This window comes from Nyctereutes procyonoides, unplaced genomic scaffold (genome assembly GCF_905146905.1).
Source record: "Nyctereutes procyonoides isolate TBG_1078 unplaced genomic scaffold, NYPRO_anot_genome, whole genome shotgun sequence".
Lineage (NCBI taxonomy): Eukaryota > Metazoa > Chordata > Mammalia > Carnivora > Canidae > Nyctereutes > Nyctereutes procyonoides.
The window spans coordinates 45,253,650-45,276,706 of NW_026575121.1; the positions used below are offsets into that span (position 1 = coordinate 45,253,650).

At 38.5% G+C, this 23,057-nt stretch overlaps 1 protein-coding gene across 3 annotated transcripts in view; it reads right to left on the reverse strand.

Moving 5' to 3' along the window:
* Window positions 1-23,057, reverse strand: part of DCT (dopachrome tautomerase) — a 73,475-nt gene that overhangs the window by 31,682 nt on the left and 18,736 nt on the right. For 2 of the 3 annotated variants that reach the window (XM_055335916.1, XM_055335917.1), the window contains exon 7: window positions 12,065-12,266. In XM_055335916.1, the coding sequence (XP_055191891.1) occupies window positions 12,065-12,266 (202 nt within the window). Of the gene's footprint in view, window positions 1-7,771; window positions 8,563-12,064; window positions 12,267-23,057 lie in introns of those variants that run through there. The other variant, XM_055335918.1, reaches the window with a different exon arrangement.

The window sequence follows — 23,057 nt, forward strand, 5'->3', positions numbered from 1 at the left end:
AATAAAGGCATAGATTATGGTGTCTGAAAATAAAGAAACCAGCTCCTCTGCTTTCTCACTTTATTTTTAAATTCCTTGAAGATGAGGGTGGCTCAGTTGGTTAAGTATCTGACTCTGAGTTTCAGCTCAGGTTATGATCTCACAGTTGTGGATCAAGCCCGGAGTCGGGCTCCATATTCATTGCAGATTCTGCTTTAGAGTCTCTCTCCTTCTCCCTCCCCCCCACACACACTCTCTCTCTCTCAAAAATAAATAAAATATATTTTTTAATTCCCTGAAGATGATTTACCTTCATATCGTAAGAGAAATCCCAGCTCAAACGTCTGAAAAGAAAGAAAAAAATTGCCCCCTTCACTATCAAAGTTTCCCTCAAGGAGACAAAATGGTTGCTGTGATTCCAGACTTCATGTCTCCTTACCATAACACTCAAGGGTAAGACCTCATCTTTTGGTTTTACCTCCCAGAAACTTCAGAAAGATTTCTTTCCTAGGTTAAGTCCTTCCATTTTGAATTCAGGGCTGAAACCCTACAGCCAAGGGGATGGAATGAAGTAATTGATTTAAGACAATAAAGTTCCCATCCAAAACACAGAGCTTGGGCAGCCCAGGTGGCTCAGCGGTCTAGCGCCACCTTCAGCCCAGGGTGGGATCCTGGAGACCCAGGATGGAGCCCCACATCAGGCTCCCTGCATGGGGCCTGCTTCTTTGCCTGTCTCTCTCTCTCTCTCTGTGTGTGTGTGTCTCATGAATAAATAAAATCTTTAAAAAGCAAAAACAAAAAAAACAAACAAAAAACACACAGAGATGGAGATGGGAGAGACTCCTGAATACCTTGTTAAATAAAGGTATCCAGGGGCACCTGGGTGGCTCAGTGGTATCTGCCTTGGGCTCAGGTCATGATCCCGGGTTCCTGGGATCAAGGCCCACATGGGGCTCTCCGCAGGGAGCCTGCTTCTCCCTCTGCCTATGTCTCTGCCTCCCTCTGTGTCTCTCATGAATAAATAAATAAAATCTTTAAATAAATAAAAATAAAGATTTCCAAGGCCAGTGGAGAGGGGAGAATGAGGAATTATTGTTTAACGGGCACAGAGTTTCTGTTTGGGATGACCAAAAAGGTCTGGAAATAGATGGTGGTGACAGTGCACAACACTGTGAATGTACTTAATGCTGCTGAACTGTACACTTAAAAATGGTTGAAATGGCAAACTACGTTACGTATATTTTGCCACAAAAAATTAATTTAAAAAATAAAATTAAAAACTTTCTTAACACATTTCACTTGCATGCCAGCTGAAGCCAGTTGGTATTTCATCCGCAAAGTGACCCTTTGCCATTGAAAATAGCCCTTGGGGACCCTCCCTAACCACTGAACCAGCACCAAGGCCAACGGGCATAAAAAGAAACCTGCCAAATGTCAACACAGAAAATTATGCTCAGATTGTATTGAACACTGGCCTGTGACAGGGCTCAGGAAATACCATGCTATTCATGAGAGCAGAGAACCCTTATCTTAGACTGCCAGATATTTCACACAGGGAGATAATTAAGGTCAAGTCTCTTACTGGTGGCTTGAATGGGAAAAATAGTGGACTTTTTTAACAGATATCTTCTAGTGGCTTTTTTTTAGTGTAGAGAGGAAAGGAACAAGCTCCAGTGGGGTAAGTGACAGCTATAAATGGGAAACGGGCTGCAGCATCTGTCTTGTCCTGCGTCTATCTATAGTGAGGTACATATGCAGAAGTCTCAGCCAAACCTTCCGGAGAGCAGAGTTCTTGCCTTCTGACAGCTACAACAGAGGTGAGCAGATTGCTCTGTGATAAAAGCCTGCATGCCATTGCATCCTGTCGCCAGCAAGTGGAAAACCAGGTCCGAGGCAGCCATCTAGCTGCAAGGTGAGTTCACAGTAACCTGCCGCTCGCAGTAGCTGCTGTTCAAAACCAAGGAATTTACATCCACTACGCCCTCTGTCAATTTCCGAATGATTTTATCAAGCCTGCTCTTGTGCCACTAAGCTGGAAAATGTGGACTGTGACATCCTGAAGCAGAAAAGGAACAAATTTGCATGTTACTGGGCTGGAAGAGCCCTTTGATTGTCGGAGACACACGATGATGCTGTCAAGCGCGGGCAGACAGGGCACCCGGGACGCAGCAGATCTCCACTCCCGGCGGCTGACAGCAAACGATTTAGAGTCAGCACAAGATCAAAGAGTGGGGACTATCTCAAGTAAAAGTGTTAAAAACACAAAGAAGCCAACATCTTGATAAGAGGACATCGAGAGGAGAGAAATGCACGGAGAGAAAGAAAACGACCTTGAATGCATAATATGTTACAAGCCTCGGAATTGTAAAATGCCTGAAATGAAAAGAAAATGTGCAGCTGGGATGAGAGCTGCAGAGCTGAAAAGGTTGGAAGTTGTATGCTTGTCACAATGGAAGAAGAGACTATTGGGGGAACAATAGGCTACTGCAGGATTATGAGTGAGATTACATGTCTGTGTTCAAGGCTGATCACTTGCCTGCAGAAGTAGGTCTCTGACTTCGAGCCCCAACACATATGCATTTTAGCCGAGTGTGCCTCCTTGGTATCAAACACAAGACTTTTGAAATACAAGTATTCTTCTAAGAAGAAAAGACCGATCCCTGGCAACAGTCGAGTCAAAGCTTGCTATTTAAAGAAGCACATAAAAATATTGGAAGTGAGACTTTCGGTAGAAACATTAATAATAAATTTGCTGCTTTGGGAATTAGCTTTTCAGCAAAGTGTGCCGTATAATAACATATTTATCAATGGGGAATATATTAATGATTTTCTTCAAGAGAAGGCTTCATCTTCTGGAAGCATTCTAAGTGTTTCAAATCTGACTTCCCAATATTTTTTGCCTTTTTCCTACTCTCCATAAAAACAGGTACCATCATTGTGTCTGGAATTGCCATTTGAGAGAACCACCAGAGAAGGAGAATGACAGGTATATTGAGATGCAAAATTTTGAGACTCCATTTTTCTCATGTACACACAACTTCTCAAAATAAGCGAAGAAGAAGAAGAAGAAGAAGAAGAAGAAGAAGAAGAAGAGAGGAGAGGAGAGAATTGAGGAGCTGTGCCCTGTATTTCCTCCTTCAATCCTTGCCTGGGTATATATATTAGAAATGGAAACTTTATAAAAACTACATATAAAGCATGCTTCCTTTACTATTTGAGTCCTTTTTCAGTCACCTAATATCAGATAAACCCCCTGTGGGCACCCAAATAAAATACTTGCTTTTGGTACCATCACACCAGTTGTGTAGTCTTGAAAAGTGAGTTTTCCACAGTGAAGGATGTTGCCTGACACTATTCACACCCTCACCTGAACTCAGACACTTATTTATGCCTGGTTTCAACTCACCAATCCAGTAGTTTTTCTGAACACTTCTCAAAACTTTTCCAAAATTTACCAGCTTCTCAATAGATTTTAAATGAAAAAAAAAAATTTCCCCAACCTCCAGTTATGGTGTGATCTTATTAATAATATTGTATGATAAATTTTCCCCTGCGTATATTTGACAAGCATAAAAGAGTTTTGCCCAGCAGCTGAAATGTTCCCCCAAATTTTTTATGGTTTGCATTTAACATTTCAAAATATATTAAAAGAGAAATCCTAAAAACTACTACTATTCTTAAAAACTACTACCTTGCTTGCACAGGAAATCATTTCCTTCCAAATAGTGTGCTTTATCTGTTCTGATTTCTGAACTGACAAATCTTGCAACATTTTTTTCCCCAATTTAGGCGATTAACCACAGTAAAGCTATGAGAGCTTTAACAGTCGTGCAATTTTTTTTTGCCATGGTGCAATTTTCTAATAAAACACAAGAGGGCAGGTTTTGCTTTAGTGTAGGCCTAATTTCACTCTGCTGTTCTTCAAGGTGGTCATTGTGCTAATTACGAATTCAGAAATGCTTAATAACAAAGTGAATGAGTAATCAGAGTTTGTGCTCTGGCAGTGAAAGCTTTGCTGCTTTAATAAATGTCAAGCTTAAAGTCTTTCTATGAGACATTATTTATGACACAGAGCACAATTACACTTGGGGGGACATGGGGGTAGCTTTACCAGAGAATGGCTTGAAGAAGAAAGAACCACATTCATATTGCATCCATGAAGTCTGACTTGAGTGAATGAAGCAAATTACACAAATGGATTTAGGGTTTCTACCAAAGAGATACAGTCTTGATGAAAATAAATAAAACATACATGCTTTGAATAGAAATGTTGGGTTTTATTTTTTTTTAGAAAACTTCAACTTATCCAATTGCTCACAATTTTCTTGCATGTTGTTTTCAAGATTTCATTAAACTACCACTAAAGCATAATTCCCGTTGCAGGAATATTTTCATCTTGAATTACCCTTGTAACTAAAGCCAAAGTCTCATGTCATAGGTGGACAGTTTCTGAAGCAATCCTTGAGTCCATCTGCATAAGAAAGGCACCAGCTTGCCTGCCTTCATTATTTGGCCACTGACTCCTTCCACTGAAACAAAGCTTTTAAGACATCAGATAGTGGAGATCCCTAAAATGATATCATGAAGTCTTCACTTTCTATCCTAGTCCCTACAAATGGTACGAATGAAGGCCTACTGATGGTGGGAAGAAGACTATAGCTGAAAGTGCCCCCTTGCATTAGGGTGCACAGAGTAAACGTCCAGGTAGTGTATATACAACTCAGAATCCAAAAAAGAGGTTGTTACTAATCTCATGTCGGGGATTCAAGACCTCACTACCTTCTGCTTTATCCAGCACATGTTAAAACAGATGCCAGAGGCCCTGAATGAAAAGTTCTACTTTGAGTTCAGTTTATTCAGTAAATAATATTTATAAAGGACTCAGGATGAGCAAGGCTCTGTAGAAATAGGAAGAGTTCCACCTTGGGTTTTGCCATTGCATTGAGGAGAGTAACTATCTCCCCACTGGGGAGTGAAGTGGCTCTTTTATGTGCCTGTCTGATTAACCACCAACATTTTCTGGGTACTGAAAGTGCTTTGATACAATGGCATTGAAGCTATACAGCCAGGTGTCCAATCTGATCTCTAGAAGCTTCAATTCTAAATATGGAAGCCAACTCCATATAATCTCATTGACTCTACCTTCTTTCTTCTGGGGTCTCCAACAAAATGTTTGAATTGGCAGGCTTTCCAGGAGGATCAGCAAGCTAGCTGCTGTGGGACCTTGGCTCCCTGGTCAGTGACTCGAAGTAGCCACCCTACCCCATCCCCAACCCCAAGACCAGTCTTTAGACTGTGGGGAAGTCAAAAGTAACTCAACACCTGGGGAGAGACGAGTGTCTTGTTTTTCTGTCTGTATAATTGAGAGCCAGGAAGTAGCAATTACTGAGAAACTCAAAAGAAGGTAGAAACATCAGTTTATCTAAGAACTTATTTTCAAAAGTGAAGTAGTAAGTGTGTATTATATATACATTTACATGTATACATATTCTAATATATGCATGCTGAGTACCAAAAAAATGGGAATGGATGTTCACAAATTAAAAAATAATAGCCCCAACATATAAACAATATAATCCGCAAAATATTTATTTTTATTTTCCTCTTTAATAAATTTTTTATTTCTTGTTAATATGAGATTAAAACTATTCATTAGGATTACTATAATTAACAAAGTTAAATCCTAAGCAAGACAGAAATTAGTATCAAAGAATTTTAAAATTAGAAGGGAATTTAATTCACAAAGGAAAGAGGCTATTAGATTTAATTTCACTTCTGAATGTTAACTTTATAACAGCATTTCTTTTGAAACAGTAATTCATATACATACAATTTTTCTAATTCTGAGGATATAAGCATGTAAAGTGATCTATTCATTTTCTTCAAGGTGAGAGTTTTCCTCCATCATTGAGAAATATAACCAACCCTACAACGCTTCGAGGTATTTTATGAGTTGATTTGCATAATATTCATGTAGGTAAATACTAATTTTTTCATTCTAACAGGTTTGTTCTACCTTTAAATTTCTTAAAAGGTATTCATCATTGACTGACTGTAATGTTAGGAAATGTTAGAAAATTTTATTTCTCTTCTATGAACTACAAAATTAGGAAATCGTTTCTCTTAGGAAGACATTATAAAACATAATATTTATAAGAAGTTGCATCTGCTACAGATAAAAGTAGCTAAGTATAAATGATTACCCTCTATTTCTACCTCAGATCTTGCTTTAAATAAATCACGTGGGAATACAGTGAATGAAAATTCTGATGTACTGGAAAGGGAAGAGAGAGGTGGTTATTTGCTTTATAGAATTATTCATATGATTCATCTATAAAAAGTCATTTTTACTGCTACTTTTATTTTTTATTTTATTTTTTTAAGATGCATTTTATTTATTTTAGAGAGAGAGAGCACACAAGTGGGGGGGGGGCAGAGGGAAGGGAGAATTTGAAGCAGAATCCCAGGGGAGGCCTGAGCCAAAGGTGGCCTCTGTCTTACTACCTTGAGATCAAGACCTGAGGGGAAACAAAGAGTCCCTCCCTAACTGACTGAGCCACCCAGGTGCCCCTCCCCTACTATTTTTAACATGTAATTAATTTAAAGATAACTTTTTAGAAACACACCTACCATGAAAAGTTATGTCTTCATTTCAACATTTCTCTTTTGGCTTAAAAACAGGATGTAAAACCGTGTTCCCCAACAACCCTGAGTTCAGAGCATAAACCTTCCAGAATGAGTATGTTCATGAAACTTTGCTGTATTTTCCATAGATACTGTTAAATGCAGGGATCAAGATCTACTTGTGGTGGTGGCTACGAAGGCCCATGCAGGGCTTCAGCCCATGAAGAACTATGGGCTATCTTGATTCTCATCTGCTGAGCCCACTCTCAGATATGCCTGTAGCTTTATGAGGCTCACTCAGACTCAAATTTGGTTCAGATTGGGCTTTGTCCGGTTCTCTGGCTGTCACAGTGTCATTCTGAGGAGATAACACACCTTCTAGTCCCCTCCTCCATATGTAGAAGGCAGCTAGCCCCAGGGTCCTCTTCCCATCCATTCTTTACACACATCCATTCCAGTAGAGAGGAGGTAAAATGAATGGACAGACAGGCTACCTTCTAGAACTTTGGCCTCACCCCTGAAGCACATGTACCAGATAGGAGCAGATGAGATTTACCTTGACATCTCAGTAACTGCTAACTTCTCAGAAGTAGGGATCATCTTGGTAAGTCTGAGCATATTAGTAAAGATGGCTTCATTCTTATCTCTCGTGATATGATGATTACGTAGTGGAATATAACAATTTAATTCTGAAATGTTATGTTTTGTATGGATGGTTTGCTTTTAAATGATAAGAGTTAGTTGATGAGCATCCCTAAATAACTGTCAGTACAGTGCAGCATTAGTAAAGTCTGAGGTCAACTCTTAAAAATAAACCAACTGCATTATACGTGAATAATTTTCAATCTGAGGTTACCTGATAAAGAAATTGGTTTGGGACCAGCCAAATGAGACCTCAGAACAATGGAACTCTAATCAGATTGTTAGGATTCTAGCCTCACAGCCTTTCCCAGCCAGACTTTCCTGGAAGAAGTGGTTCTATAAGTGTTAGTAGATTTAAAACAGTGTTTAATTAACTAGAAAACTCTGTAATTTAATCTCTCATCTATATCACTACAGGATCAATGTTTACCCAGCTATTGAATCTCATGATATGTCTACTGTTAAGAACTACAGATTTGGATAAATTCTGGAAAGTCTAATGTACAAAAGAGAACCAAACTGATCATTCATTCATTCATTTATTTACTTTCCATCCTATTTGGAAAATAAGGCCTATTTTCATCTTCAAGTCCATTTTACAGGCTGGAGAAGACAAAAAAAAAGAAAGGAGAAAAATAAGCCACAGAAAGATGATCAGGAAGGCACCTAAAAGCATAGATGTTTATAGCTAAACTCATGGAGACTCAAGGAGTACCTGCCACCCCCGGCCCCCACCCCATTACAAAGGAAGACACTTGGGCTAAGAAAAAATGAACATGAACCATGTCCAGGTCTCAAATTACACTGACCTGCAAATTAAAATGAATGCTTCTCTTTCAGTTGTGTGTGTGTGTGTTTCAGAACAAGGAGGCTTGATCAAAATGGGGAATTTTATCAGATACCACAAATTGTCAGCTTTACCTTCGTTTGATGGTAGAGATAGCCTCAAATATCCTAGTCTGTGTTTGTTAAACAACGAGTAAACTAGAAACTCGAGCTAAGCATCCTGTGTATTTGGGATAATCCCTGCAGTGGGGGACTATATGGAACATCTCAGCTAAAGGAAGAACACTGAGTAATTGTTCATCAGCAAGGTCAGAACTCCAGCTTGGCTCATGCCTCTCTAGAGGAAGGCATGAGATCTCTAGGCGTCTTCTGTGTACTTCTTGTCGCTTAAATGTGTCTCCATTAGGGGTGTATAGCCTTTTCGGAGTCTTCGGTACTGAAGGAAAAACAGCACCACAAAAACACCAACCAAAGCCACCAGCATTCCCATGACCGCCAAGAGGGTTGTGGTCCAAGCTGGAGTTTCTTCAACTGGAATCAAAGCGGAAGATAAGGTTCTATGATTGGGAGTTTCATCAGCTGAATACTCCAGAGAAGAAAAGAATGAACCAATTTGCCTTTCATATGCATTTTTGTTGAAAAAGCAAAACTATACTGGCTAGAATAAAATTTATCTTCTTCCCCACCAACAATGTGTCATATCCACAATTGTTTGTCTTGAGGAAACGGCATTTCATTATTTAAATACAGCTGATTGCATTTTTTGAATTTCTTACAATAAACACTTATACAGAATAAACTCTCCAAGGAAGTATATAACTACTTTTGTGAGTTAGAAACTCATTTGTTAAAGTGGATGTAAAGTAGTATCTGGGGAACTGCAAAATACACAACCCTCAGGTGGAGAAATTCTGCTATTGTCTCTACCTTTTTATAGGGTGATAAATGTGTAAGACAGATCAGATTCGCTATTGTAATAGGAGACATTCAATAGCAGTGCAGATGAAATTTGTATCCATTTAAATAGTTGTGAATAAAATCTGAATTTTCCACCTGATAAAGCTAATACTAGGCCCAAATATATTTTATAAGAACTCTCTACAAAATTAATGGGTTTAATTTTAATATATTTATGCCTATTTGTTGTTTCTTTAAAAATTCTCTTATTCTTGGCCAGCTATTCTGGCCAAATTATTTTTTTTTAATTTTTTAAAGGATATTATTTATTTGAGAGAGAGAGAGCGCGCGCGCGCGCGCGCGCATGCACAAGCAGGGGGAGGGGCAGCGGGAGAGGGAGAAGCAGATTCCCTACTGAGCAAGAAACTGGGCTTGATCCCAGAACCCTGGGATCATGACCTGAGCCAAAGGCAGATGCTCAACCAACTGAGCAGGTTCCCCTTGGCCAGCTATTCTTAAATTCAATTTCTCTGACCTGGGTTCTTATTCTAAACCCTGCACAGGCCTAAATGTAAAAATCTTCCATCTAGTTTTTTCCTCCATTCCGCAGAGGGCCCTTACTCATCCTGAAGGGATTTCTCCAAGATTCTAATTTTTCTCCTCCAGCAATCCAGCATCTGTTGCCAGAACCATCTTCTTAAAACGCAGATGTTTATTCTGACATTTCTTTGTTCAGGAACCAAAATGACTATTCTTTTAATTGTGGAAAAATACATATGATGTAGATTTAACCATTGTAATCATTTTTAAATGCTCAGTTCTGTGGCATTAGCGCATTCACACTGTTGTGCAACCATCACTGTCATCTACCCAACAGGACTTTTTTCAGCTTGCAAAACAGACATAATACCTCCCCAGTGCCCCAGCCCACCAGCCCTCCAGCCCCTGCAACCCCCATTCTACTTTCTGTCTCTATAGATTTGACTACTCTAGAAAACTCATATAAGTGGAATCATACAGTTTTTACTGTTTTGTGACTGGCATTTTCAGTTAACATAACATAATAGCTTCAAGATTCACACACATTGTAGCATACAACAGGATTTCCTTCTTTTTTAAGGCTACATAACATTCCATTGTGTTCCATACATTGTGTTCCATAACATTCCATACACCACACTTTGTTTATCCATTCATCCATCAATGGATATTGAGTTCTTTCTTTTGTCTATTGTGAATAATGCTACTATAAACAGAGGTTCACAAATAATCTGTTTGAGTACTTGCTTTTAATCCTTTGCTGGCTCGTATGGTAATCTGATGTTTAATTTTTTGAGGAGCTACCATATTGCTTTCCACAGAGGCTAAATACCACTCTACACTCCCACCAGCAGTTCACAAGGGCTCCAATTACTCCACAGCCTCATTGGCGCTTGTTATCTACTGCTTTGTCAGTAATAGTCATCCTAATGAGGGGAAAGTGGCATCTCATTATGGTTTCTGCCTAGCTTTTAAAGCCCTCCATAATCAGGCTCTTCTCACAGATCCAGACTTAATTCAGGTAATATTCCCAAGCCTTCTTCTCCAGCCAGGCTTCTTCACGCAGTTCTCTAAACAGACTACACCTTTCACAACTCTGTCCCCTACCTCTTTTCAATCTAAAATGCTCCCTTCTTTCTGCTTCACCAACAGAAGATCCACTATCTCTTTGAGTTGTTCAAAGACCCATCCCTTTCAAGAAGCCTGTCCCAAATGTCCTACTCCCTTCACCAATCTTCAGCTATTGTTGTCTCCCCAGATAGGATTGTGAATTTCTTTGTCAAACCAATAAATGAAATGTGAATTTGTGTCTTCCCACATTCTGGGCATATTTAGACTCTCAGTCTATGCCTGTTAATTGGCTGATGTCAGAGGGGCAAAGGCACATCCTAAACTTTGTGATTGTTACTCTATTCAATTCTAGAGAAACAAGAATGAAGTTTCAAAAAGATATCTCAGTTGTCCAAAGAAAGGAAACTTCAAATCAGTAAGGAGAACAGGCAGTCAAGCTTGCAGGACTAGAAGGAAAAGCAAGGGACAGATTCCTGGGTCTGGAAGACTCTGAAGTCAGAGAAAGAGAGAGAGAGAGAGAGAGAGAGAGAGAGATGAGCTCACAAGTCACTATGATGACACCACAGGCAGAGGTTTAGGGAAAATGGGATAGACACAAATGGGGAAAACTCACCAGCAGATGGACTCTGTTTTTTGGGGGGGTTCTGGACAAAATAAGATATTTTAAATCACATTATCTTTTCTTTCTCAATCTGTCCTAACATTGCCTAAGTGGCCCATGGAGCTATATTGGGCCCTGGGCCAATAGAAAAATATGTGCCCATATAGACACTTATCAAAACATCTTCCCATATTTTCAACCAAGTGGAAAAAGCCAATAAAAAACCTACAGTGAAAAAACATGACTTAAAGAACTTTAATTAAGAACACATATACATGAATCCCCATGTAGCCCAATCTGTTTGCAGGCCAAGGTCAACCTCATAAACCGACCCAGCAGGGTTTGAAGGGGCTAATTGGAAACAACAGGTCTCATTACAAAACAAACAATAACAGCAGCCTGTCTTTATTTAAAATTTTGAGAGTGTATTCATCTTTTTTGCATTAATTTTGATTTTTCAAAAATAGTGCCTTACATTATTATTTATTTCAATTACTAAAGTTTTTGGTCCCCCCTCAAACTTTGTGCTCAGGGCCAGTGCTGCACTTGCCTTACCCCAAACCCAGCCCTGCCGTCAAGTAACGATTCTCCAAGTCCGGATGATCCCCATCCACATGTGGCTAATGCATTTTGATTTTATTGATTAGACATTTCAAACCACAGCTGGTTTTTTTTTATTAATTCAGATTATTTACTATATATTTATTATATATTATTATTTATTAATTCAGTCACCAAATCAGTCCCTCCTCTGATGTTTAATTGGTAGTGTAAAGGCTCTTTTGCCTAACCTATATTCTAGACAACTGCTAATAAAATTAACTAAACCTGAGTACTTGAATTCTAGATCTTGGTTTGCATTTTTAAAAAGAAAGGTCCTTCAGAAGATGAATGAATTACCCACTTCAAAGTTGTATTTGTTACCTGGTAGATCGATGGCATAGCTGTAGCCAAGTTGGTCTGCAGTTAAAAAGAGTTCTTCATTAGTCACCGGAGGGAAGAAAGGAACCATGTTATACATCCGATTGTGACCGATGGGTGCCAGCTCCTGAGGCCAAGCATCCACAGAAGGATTGGATCTTTTCATCCACTCATCAAAAATGGCATCGGTAAAGGAATGAAGTACCTGCAAGACAATTGAACGTGGCATTGACATTGATCTATCTATTCCAATCAGGCCAGTCTGACTGGAGCTTTCTCTAAAGGGGAATGGGGTTCTTCCTGACATGAGGAGCTTCTCTATACCCAACCTTGTCATAGTGACATACCCACTGACATTTTTAGTTAAGTTTTCAAGGCTGCATGACATCTCCCCAAACAGGATCATAAACCCCTTTGTCAAGCGAACAAATGAAAGAAAGTTCATTTGCAGATTTAACACTGGTTTGGAAACATCTGATGCTTTCAATAAGTGAGTGTTAATTATTAAGTTGAGGAGAGATGCAAATATGATTAGATATATGTCTTTGGTTTTGGTTTTAATAGAAGAGAAAGAAGAGGCTGTGTTTAACAGTATTAAAATACAAATGAACAGGAAAGAAGAAAGAAAGAAGAAAGAAGAAAGAAAGAAAGAAAGAAAGAAAGAAAGAAAGAAAGATCTCCAAAACGAGTTTTCAAATTTTTTTCAAAAGGATGGCTCTTCTATGTACTCATTTTATAACCCTCTCATTTAAATTTTCAGTGTTAACGCCAGCAAAACTAAGTCTAAAAAATGTGATGTGCGTAGCGCTCATTTTTATTTTCTCAAGGAAGCTATTAAAGTCCTTCTCAAATACAGCAATTATTACATGTCTTAAAATAATTAACAGCAAAAGTTCCACATTTATAGCCCCAATTTTGCAACACAGGAAAGTTAGCCTTTCTGCTGGGTTCCTCTTTTATTCCTAGACTGTAAGTTCAAGGACCTAAGGACACTTCTCTTCTCGCCCCTGGGTCCTATGTGCTGTCATCCCAGAGCCTGTCACATGGGGGCAGGAGGGTACTGATTCCAATAAATAAATGCTTATCAAATGAATTCATTCACCTAATCAGTCACCACTATTCCTTGTACTCCAATTAGAGCACTGACCAAAATATACTATAACTTGTTACTTATTTATCTATTTTCCTTAACAACACCCCTAACTCATAAAGGTCAGAGATCAGGTCTTTTCACCTGTGAAGCATCGGTTTAGCATTCAACCCAGACAGAATCAATGTTTAATAAGGATTTGTTGCCTGAAGACAGTGTCACGCAAAGCAGTTTTATCTTTTGTACAGTTCAACTAAAGAGGCTCCTTTCTAACTGGTGCTGTTTCCTCAGCTCGCAATACCATTTCTTCTGTTTTCTGGTATCAGTCTGTCAAAGACCAATGCAATGGTCCCTGCCCTGAAGCGTTTTCCCTGATTGCTCCCAGCCTGGATTCATAACTTCTTGTACTTCTCAAACGCTTAAGTGCATTGCCCTACTGGCTTGTGTTGCTGTTGTTTACTCATGAAATAATATTTTCAAATCTTACCCGAGGGTCCTTGTATCAGGCAACAGCGAGAACTTTCTACCTGCATTATCTCACATGACTACATACAGGAGAGTTAAAGGAATCAAGTGATTTACTCAAGGGATTCTTTTTTCCAAATGGATTTTTACAGTTCATGGCAGAGACAATCATCTTAAAAACAAAAACATCAAATTTTAAGAACTGGGCTTTTGCAGAGATAAAAGATTTTTCTAAATTCTAAAATCTTAGCTTTGAATAACAAAACTGAAGCTCCAAAGAAATAAAGGTATAATGTTTATTGTATAAGCAACGACTTTGGAAGACACGTGCTAATGCGAGTGATCAATGTTTCCTACAAGGAGAGTTTAGAAAAAGTCACCAGCCCTGGTAAAAGAGCTAAATGTTAGTTGTTGGTGTAGGTTGCTGAAAAGGTACCTTATGTCCTGAATCCTGGGAACTCCAAATAAGGTTAGAAGTTTCCCACACAGAAAAGTTATGCTTCATCTTACAGCTGCAGCCTGGGGAGCCTGCCAGCTTCAAATAGAACTTTTGCCACAAGCATGGAGCCCAAGCAAGATGGAATGCCTAAGGATAACAAGCGCTAAGAGTTGCTTACCAAATTTCCACTCTCCTCTTTTTCCTCTGTAACTTCCTTTGAATTCTGAGTGAAGCAATGTGTCAAACTATCTCTGAGACTGAACTAGGAGTCACTAGACATGACTTCTAAGAAAGGTCTTTAAAGGTAGTGGTCTCAGCTTACAAATGGCCCTCTTTCCCTTTCCATTTATCCTTGCTGTTTCCTGGAACATGGATGTGATGGTTTGTGCTGCAGCAGTCATGTTAATTACCAGTGAACAAAGTTAGGAAAAGAAGCTACTCACCCAGGGTGGTAGAGCAAATATACAGAAGGGTCCATCATGACTATAGAGGTACTATACCAGCCCTGGACTGCCTGCCACTGGTGATCTTTTACATTAGGAGAAAAATAAACCTCTTTTTTGCTTGGGTTTCTGTAACAGGTTTTCTGTTCTAAGCAGCTGAACCAAATCCTAAGTGATAGGCAGGAAAAGTATCTAGGGGTGTACCAGAGTATATTCACCAAAGAAGGTCACACGGTATCTCCTGAGCTTTTAGATACTGAGTTCAAGTCAGAGATCAAATTGTGGTTAGAAAAAGAGACAAGGAACTCTCAGGACATAGAAAGGTCCAGATTCAGTGCTGCAAGAGGCAAATAACTTTTGGAAAACACCAGAATTCACCCAGTGTAAAATTTAAATAATTAAGGAGGGGACAAGACTCTGCAGCAATTCATAATTTGGAGAGATAAAAAGATCAGGGAAAAATAATAAGAGATTATAGGTCTCAGAAGGGCTATAAAATATTTTACAATAAATGCTCTAGTAGGAACTATATACAGAGCACCCAATTTATAGAAGGTAGTAAAAGAGGCTAGTGTGTGCCAAGAAGATGCAAAGAATGCAATAAACAAAATGCTGCAAGCAATAACGTATCCACCACCATAAAGAGAAGTAAGTAGTGCAACCTGTAGAATAGGTATTTTTGTTAGAGTTGTCAACATTGTTCCTAAACAAGATACCTTGAATTGCTCTTGAGAAACTAATAGTATCTTTGTTGGACATGAGTTAAAAATGAGCTCAGTTAAAGTCTCTGTAAGGCTAAGTACAATTTGAGGGTAATAAATAAAGCCAAAGTAAAGTAACAGTATACCGTTGTTGCCTTATATCTGCTATAGAGATACATAGTTATATTTTGATATTAAATATTGAGTGCTTCAGATACGAGGTTACAATTTTGGTTTACAAACCCATTCTATCTTGCTCCAGCAACATAAGGATAGGTACAGGAAGAAACAAACTTTCACCTTGGAGGCAGTATTGAAGAAAATGTGGGGCAGCTTGGGTGACTCAGCAATTTAGTGCCACCTTCAGCCCAGGGCGTGATCCTGGAGACCTGGGATCGAGTCCCACATCAGGCTCCCTGCATGGAGCCTGCTTTTCCCTCTGCCTGTGTCTCTGCCTCTCTCTCTCTCTCTCTCTCTCTCTCTCTCTCTCTCTCTGTGTGTCTCATGAATAAATGAATAAATAAAATCTTTAAAAAAAAAAAGAAAATGTGATTCCATCGGCTTTCAAGGTAAAAATTTTTAAATGCAACCCTTGCAGAAAAAAAGTAATCAATCAATAGCTGTTGTGTTTGCAGGCATAAAAGTACTTGAATAAAATACAAGAAAGCGTGCATATATTTTTCAGGATCACTGGAGGATAAAGTTACTATCAGACTCAACCTTAACTTAGATGTCTGCATCTGCACATTCGGATTCCTGCCACAATGACTGACACCAGTATGTCGCCAAAGACCAAAACATTGTGATTTTCACCACTTGTGTTCATGCATTATTATCCAGAAGACATCATTCATAGTCAGAGTGACTCTTATTGTAGTAATGTTTTGCTCCTCTGAGAACTCATATGTGGTAGACACCCATTTAAAACGTAAGGTAGGGGTGTCTGGTTGGCTCAGTCAGTTAAGCATCCAACTCTTGATTTTGGCTCAGGTCATGATCTCAGGGTCACGGGATCGAGCCCTGCAGCAGGCTCCACACTCAACATGAAATCTCCTTGTCCCTCTCCCTCTGTTCCTCCTCTTTCTCTCTCTCTTTCTCTCTCTCTCTTTCAAATAAATAAATAAAGTCTTTAAAAAAAAACACTTAAGGTAGAAGGCATAAATAAAAAGTCAAGACAAAAGTTGTAAATAAAAGAATCCCTAATTGTAATTCCCAAAACCTCTCTCATCACACTTACTATTTCATGATGATATTTATTTACTCTTGCCTTGTTCTACCAAGAATTTGAGGCAATGTACTATCAGAATATTGGCTTTACATTCCCTAAAGAAACCATATCTAATAAAGCATGAAATAGTTCAACACCCCCCCCCCCCGCCCTACTTAGCTGACTCAGCTGGGACACAAGGAGGTGGATATGCCATAGATAGCACATTCAGTGAGAGACTTAAAACAATCTGAAAAAAAGGATATTTGAGCAATAATAGTCCTCCAGGCAGTGCTCTGCCAGGATAGTGTATGTTTTCCATTTTGCCAATATTTTTTCTCCCTAGCCTTTCCTACCTTCTTTCTCACTGCATCCTGAACAGACAAAATTGAAGACATTTTTCAGGCATTTTGGAGGAGTCACGCTGAAAAAGCACCTTTTCGGGTGCATGGGTGGCTCAGCTGATTAGGTGTCCGCCTTTGGTCCTGGGACGGAGCCGCTACATTGGGCTCCCTGCTCAGTGGAGAGTCTACTTCTCCTTCTGCCTCTGCCCTGCCCCACCACCACTCACACTCTCTCTTTCTCTCTCAAATAAATAAATAAAATCTTAAAAAAAAAAAAGAAAAAGAAAGAGCATCCTTTCTACATATATGAATATAATGGCATTGTATACAAAATACACATAAGTATACATAAAATGTATGCAATATATATCGTATGTAAGATACATTAGCATGTATATAAAAAGAAATATCAATTATGTGTGGTAACAGATAACAACTGTATGAACTGTGATGACTGTTTTTATGATATATACAAATATTGAGTAATTATGTTGTACACCTGCAACTAACTTAATTTTATATGTCAGTTATATTTCAATTTAAAAAAGAAATGCTAGTTGAGCCTTTGAGGAAGAAAGCTTATACTTTAAGAATTAAATCTGGAGGGATCCCTGGGTGGCGCAGCGGTTTGGCGCCTGCCTTTGGCCCAGGGCGCGATCCTGGAGACCCGGGATCGAATCCCACGTCGGGCTCCCGGTGCATGGAGCCTGCTTCTCCCTCTGCCTATGTCTCTGCCTCTCTGTGTGTGTGACTATCATAAATAAATAAAAATTAAAAAAAAAGAATTAAATCTGGAACACATACAAACAGAGGACTACAAGAAGTTCTGCTATTAGTAGAACATCCTCAGAAGAAGTCACTGATTCAGTCATTAGCACATGGGAGGGAGAGAACCAAGGTGATGTTAGCAGAGATTCTAGAGAAGAACTGAGATACTTCCAGGTCATTCATGTCTAAGGAATTATCAAAGCTCTAGGAGAAAGGAATCCAAATCAATGCTATAACCACTTTAAATTTGTATATAAATGTGGTTTGTCATTATACTACTTAATTTCATCAATGATGAAGAGTATGTAGTTCACCTCAGTATAGGTTTAATTTTTCTCAATACAGCATGGGTCTATCCTTATAAAGTTAAGAGCTGAAAAGAATTTCTTCAGGTGTCATTTAGCCCCTGCCAAGTTAAAAAAACAAATTATCTCCTAGACCAAGCATATAGAAATCGTGCCACCTTGGGATTCTCTGCCCAAGCAGCCCAACCATATCCAATACCTCAGCTCTTATAAAATTCACCAAGGTGTCACACTTCTTAGGAATTGGTGACTTTATCTCAGTTGTTTAAAAATATATACATTAATTGAACAAATGTAGAATTATTTAACCTTCTGGAGGGCAATTTGTCAGTATTCACTGATATTTCAGATGCATTTATTTAATCTTTGACCTATTCTCCTGACTTATGCTATATGTTCATGCACTGTAATGTTGTTTGCAAAGTGAGAGATTAGAAACCACCTACACGACCATCAAAAGACAACTGGTTAAAAATTTCAGGATAAAGCCATCCTATAGAATACCATACAGCCATACAAAAGGAACTGGAATGGCCTTTATGAACTGAAATGGAATGATTTAGAATAATGAAAAAATACAAATAGAAACAATGAAGTCACAGAAGTGTCTAAGTATGCTACAATTCAGATAACGTATTTGCTTGTATATTTATAAAATAAATCTGGAAGAATAGGGAAAAATGATAATGGCCAGCTGGGAGATGGCAGTGATACAGAGACTTCATTTTACATATTTTATATTTGAACTCCTTCTGTGCATTATCTGTTTTAAAATTTCAAAAAGAAAATATTTAGGAAACTAAGTAACAGCCTAAAATATGTACATTATAAGTGCAATTGTATGAACATAGAATATAAGAGGAAATAAGCAGAAAATTGAAACTAAATTACAGACAGTTAAAAACCTTTTTGCCAATATTTCTGAAACTCTCAATTTTTAAAAATTGTTAAACTATTTAAAAATTAAAAATTAGCATAAAAGGTAGGCAATGTTAAATACTCAAGTTATTAGCTTAAGTATGCTTTTTTAAAAAGATTCATTTACTTTTTTGAGGGGGTGGGGAAAGAGGCAGAGAAAGAGAGAGAAAATCTCCAGCAGATTCCCCAGTGAGCAAGGAGCCTGATGTGGGGCTTGATCTCATAACCCTGAGATTCTGACTTAAGCCAAAATCAAGAGTCAGATGCTTAACCGACTGATATGCTTTTTCTTTTGTAAGAAAGAGAAACAAAATGGATCCATTTTTAAGTGCTTCACTCCTAGAGACAGAAAAGCAATGTCCTATATATAATTCTCTTTAAAAATTTTAACTAAACTCAGACTAATTCACAAGTATTTTGTATGTTATTATGACCTATTCATTTTACTAATTTTATTACAGCCTAGAACAGTAGAGTCAGAAAGGGATTAATTTCACATAGTCCATTAGATTCTTATTTTTAGAAACTCATTTTCACTTTTCTTGCTTTTTTCCCCTAAATTAATGGAGCTATTTTATCCAACTATTAGTCATAGTCAAGAAATATAAACAATGATAAGACGCTGTGTACATCTTATCCCATGTAGAATTTCAGTGTAGGAGGTGACAAACACATGAACTATGCAGTGAGTATTAGCCGTGCAACCTATGACATCCCCAATCACTTAGGAATGGAAAGAATTAGAACTTGCCAGATGTACCTTTCTAAAAGAGTAACATCCAAATGCAGCCCCAAGAAGAATTGCTTTGAAACTGAGAGGAAAATATTTAGTCTCTAACATAGTTTCTTTCTTGGCAGTTAACTCAACTATTTAACTTTAGGGTCTATTGGTCTTTCTCTCCCCCGCCACTGCTAGATTATGCCTAGATTCAATATTGAAGACAGCACTACTTAGCATTTCTGTGACCTAATCTTACTTTCCATGATAAATATGTGCATTTCCTTCAATTACCTTATGAATTATTAGGACTTCAGAGACTGGTTTCAGAGTTTTTCCTGTATTTTAACATTGTATCTTTTACTCATTATTGTGATCACATACAACTTTGTACCTCTCTTGCTTGAAGAGATTTCACTAAATAATTTTAATAAATGTTGTATGTAATATATTTGCATAAATGGCCTTGTGAATTTGAAATTCCAGAAGCTATCACTCTTTTAATTGAAATGATTTAACCTGGATCTCAATATGTGCAAAAGTCATTTAAGCTTGAAATGGTCTCAACATGAAACTATATAAATAGCCTAAAGTAATTGTGAGTTCTGGAACTAGTGCTGAAACACTGCACGCCTGCAACAACAGCAAAAAAAAGGCTGTGGCTTTTTGTCTATTTATATGCATAGGACAACTTATATCAAAGAAAAACAGAATTTTAAATATTCAAGGTATTAAAAGTAATGAAGATGAGGATGATTAAACGTCTAGTATGTTGCATTACATGTAAGTCACAGAATTCCTCATCCATAAAATCATAATGTGGGTTCTCCTAGAACAGGAAGAGAAATATGATTGATAGAAAATACTGCAGAGAGGGAACATTGATTCCTTAGAGCAGGATTTGGCAAACTAAAACCTGTGGACTAGGCTCTCTTTTGAGAGAGAGAGAGAGAGAGGGAATGGAGTGGGGGGCAGAGGGAGGGGAGGAGAATCCCAAGCAGGCTCCACACTCAGATCAAGCCCAATGCAGGACTCAGTCTCACAACCCTGAGGTCATGATCCAAGCCAAAATCAAGAGTCAGATGCTTAACCAACTGAGCCACCCAGGTGCCCTTCACCACCTGTTTTTTAAATAAAGTTTTATTAGAACACCACACTGATTCATTCATGTATTGTCTATGGCTGCTTTCACGCCACAGTGGCAGCTTTCAGTAGTTGCAACAGAGAGCATTTGGTCTGCATTCATGGAAAAGTGGTGCCTAGCCCTACACACTTACTGGGCAGCCTCCTAATAAGGAGATAAGATGTAACAATCCTTGAAACTTAAGGTGTTGAAAAGCAAGTTACTGGCATCACCCTTGTTTCCTTTAGTAGGAGAGAAAGGTTGTATGTGGACATATAATCCTCAATTTGTCAGAAGATTGTGCTGTTCTATTTATAATATTTTGAAGTACTAGATAAAGAGTACTGTGACATTTTTTTCTCATGAATATAGACTGTGTATAAATTATATAGTTGAAAATATGTTTTATAAACTTAGAGAAATACAGTATAGATAAGCAGATTTAAAGATATAGAGCAGAAGGAAGACACAAGTACTCCATGGCATAAGCTGAAGGCTGAGATAAGAGCCAGAAAAATGATGTGAAATAACAGGTTAGAACCAATAAATAAGGCAAGCATCCTCCAGAAGAAACTAAGATGGCTGTGGAGAACTTGCACACAAGCCCCTGCCTTGCTGGAGGTTGGGATCAAGAATTCACATTTCTGACAACTCCTTCATGTTTTGCTACACACATATATGAGGGAAGAAACACTTTTTAGAAAGAAAGAACAGTTCCATCAACTGCTCTGTTTTTGCATTTCCCACAGCTCACCCTTCCCAGGCATTCACCTATCTGGGAATCCAGAAAGCTACCTAGACCTTCACACCACCAGGCAAGCCTAGAGCATTGTGAGCTATACCTTTACCCTCCCTCTTCATATCTCCTTTTTTGTACCCTGGGTGGAGTAAAAATAATAAATCATCTTTGAAATACCTACGTATTTCTTGTCAGTAAAATTGCCTTAGGGCACAACAGTCTGTTATGGAGAACAAGATAAAGAAATCTTAATTAAGGCTTGGAAATTCAGAGCCAACATACAGTTCTCTAATTCTTTCCCAGCGACTACCGTAAGAACACATTATTGTTTTATAATTTTTGTATTGTATTTGGCAGTTTCTAAGGCAGTCTCATATTATTCTAATCTATTAAGTGTTGGCTTAATGAGCACACCACTCTCTTCTAACACCACATCAAGCCCTGTGACCTGCCCTTTGCAGCATAGGAAACAGAGCCTCCACACAGTTCAGTGAGACTCCCAAAATTACACAATTCAGGACTAAATAAAAAACTTACTTAATTTTTAATCCAGGGCTCTTTTGATGTGGCCTCCCTGGAGTCCAAAAAACAAACTGCTGTAAACTGATGGTTTCAGGATACATTATGATATGGACTGAATTATGGCCCTCTCAAAATCAAATGTTGAAGCCCTAACCCCCAATGAGACTGTATTCAGAGAGGGGACCTACAAGGAAGTTATTGGGTTAAACACGGTCATGTGTGTGGGGCCCTGAGATTATAGGACTAGTGTTCTTGTAAGAAGAAACACCCACTAGAAAACTCATTGCCCCTCTCTCCACTATGTATGAACACAGCACCAAGGAGGCAGTGGTCTGTAAGCTAGGAAGAGGGCTTCACCAGGAACTATGGCATTCAGTGCCTTGCTCCTGGACTTTCAGCCTCCAGAACTGTGTGATATAAATTTCTGTTGTTTAACAGTCTGTTTTATTTTTGTCATGGCAACCCAAGCAGACTAAGATACATTGATAAAATTAACATTACGGTTAGGAAAACTCTGGAAAAAGTGCTTATTACTATACAATCTATACTAATAACAATTCATCAAAATACCCTCAAAAAAAAAAAAAAAAAAAAAGAAGAAGGACCAGGACCAGTGGTGCAATTTCTTCTTCTAATTGCTCAGAAACCATCAATCCAAGACACACAACCCTGAAAACAGACAGTGTTAAAATAGTGGGTAATGAGTTAAGTATCTGTAAAGTGGAGATGGTTGGAGGGGGTTAGCAGCTAGAATACAAATTTTTAAGATATCTAAAGGTTCTAAGCCAACTCTGGGTGAGCTGTATTTAAGGGGGGATAAAAGCAACCACAGACATCCTGGAGCTGGCCAGGCACTGTCTGGGAGGCCCTTGGTAAACACATTTTTAAAACTAACAAAACTTGGATTCTTTACAATCCCAGCATCAAGTTTCTTTCTGTTTTTCCTTTTGTTTTAAAGTGAGACAGAAATCAGACTCAAGCATATCAAGTGGGGGGTCATCACACTTTGAATTTTAAAGAACTGTGAGATTTCACCCTAGTCAACAGCAGCCCGCTGTCCTGGCTGTACTCTCAGGGATATGAAGCCAATTAAGAAATTAAGAAGCATCAGGGGTGTTTATTAGCTCAATGGTTGAGCATCTGCTTTCGGCTCAGGGTGTGATACTGGGATCCTGGAATCAAGTCCTGCATTGGGCTCCCTGCATGGAGCCTGC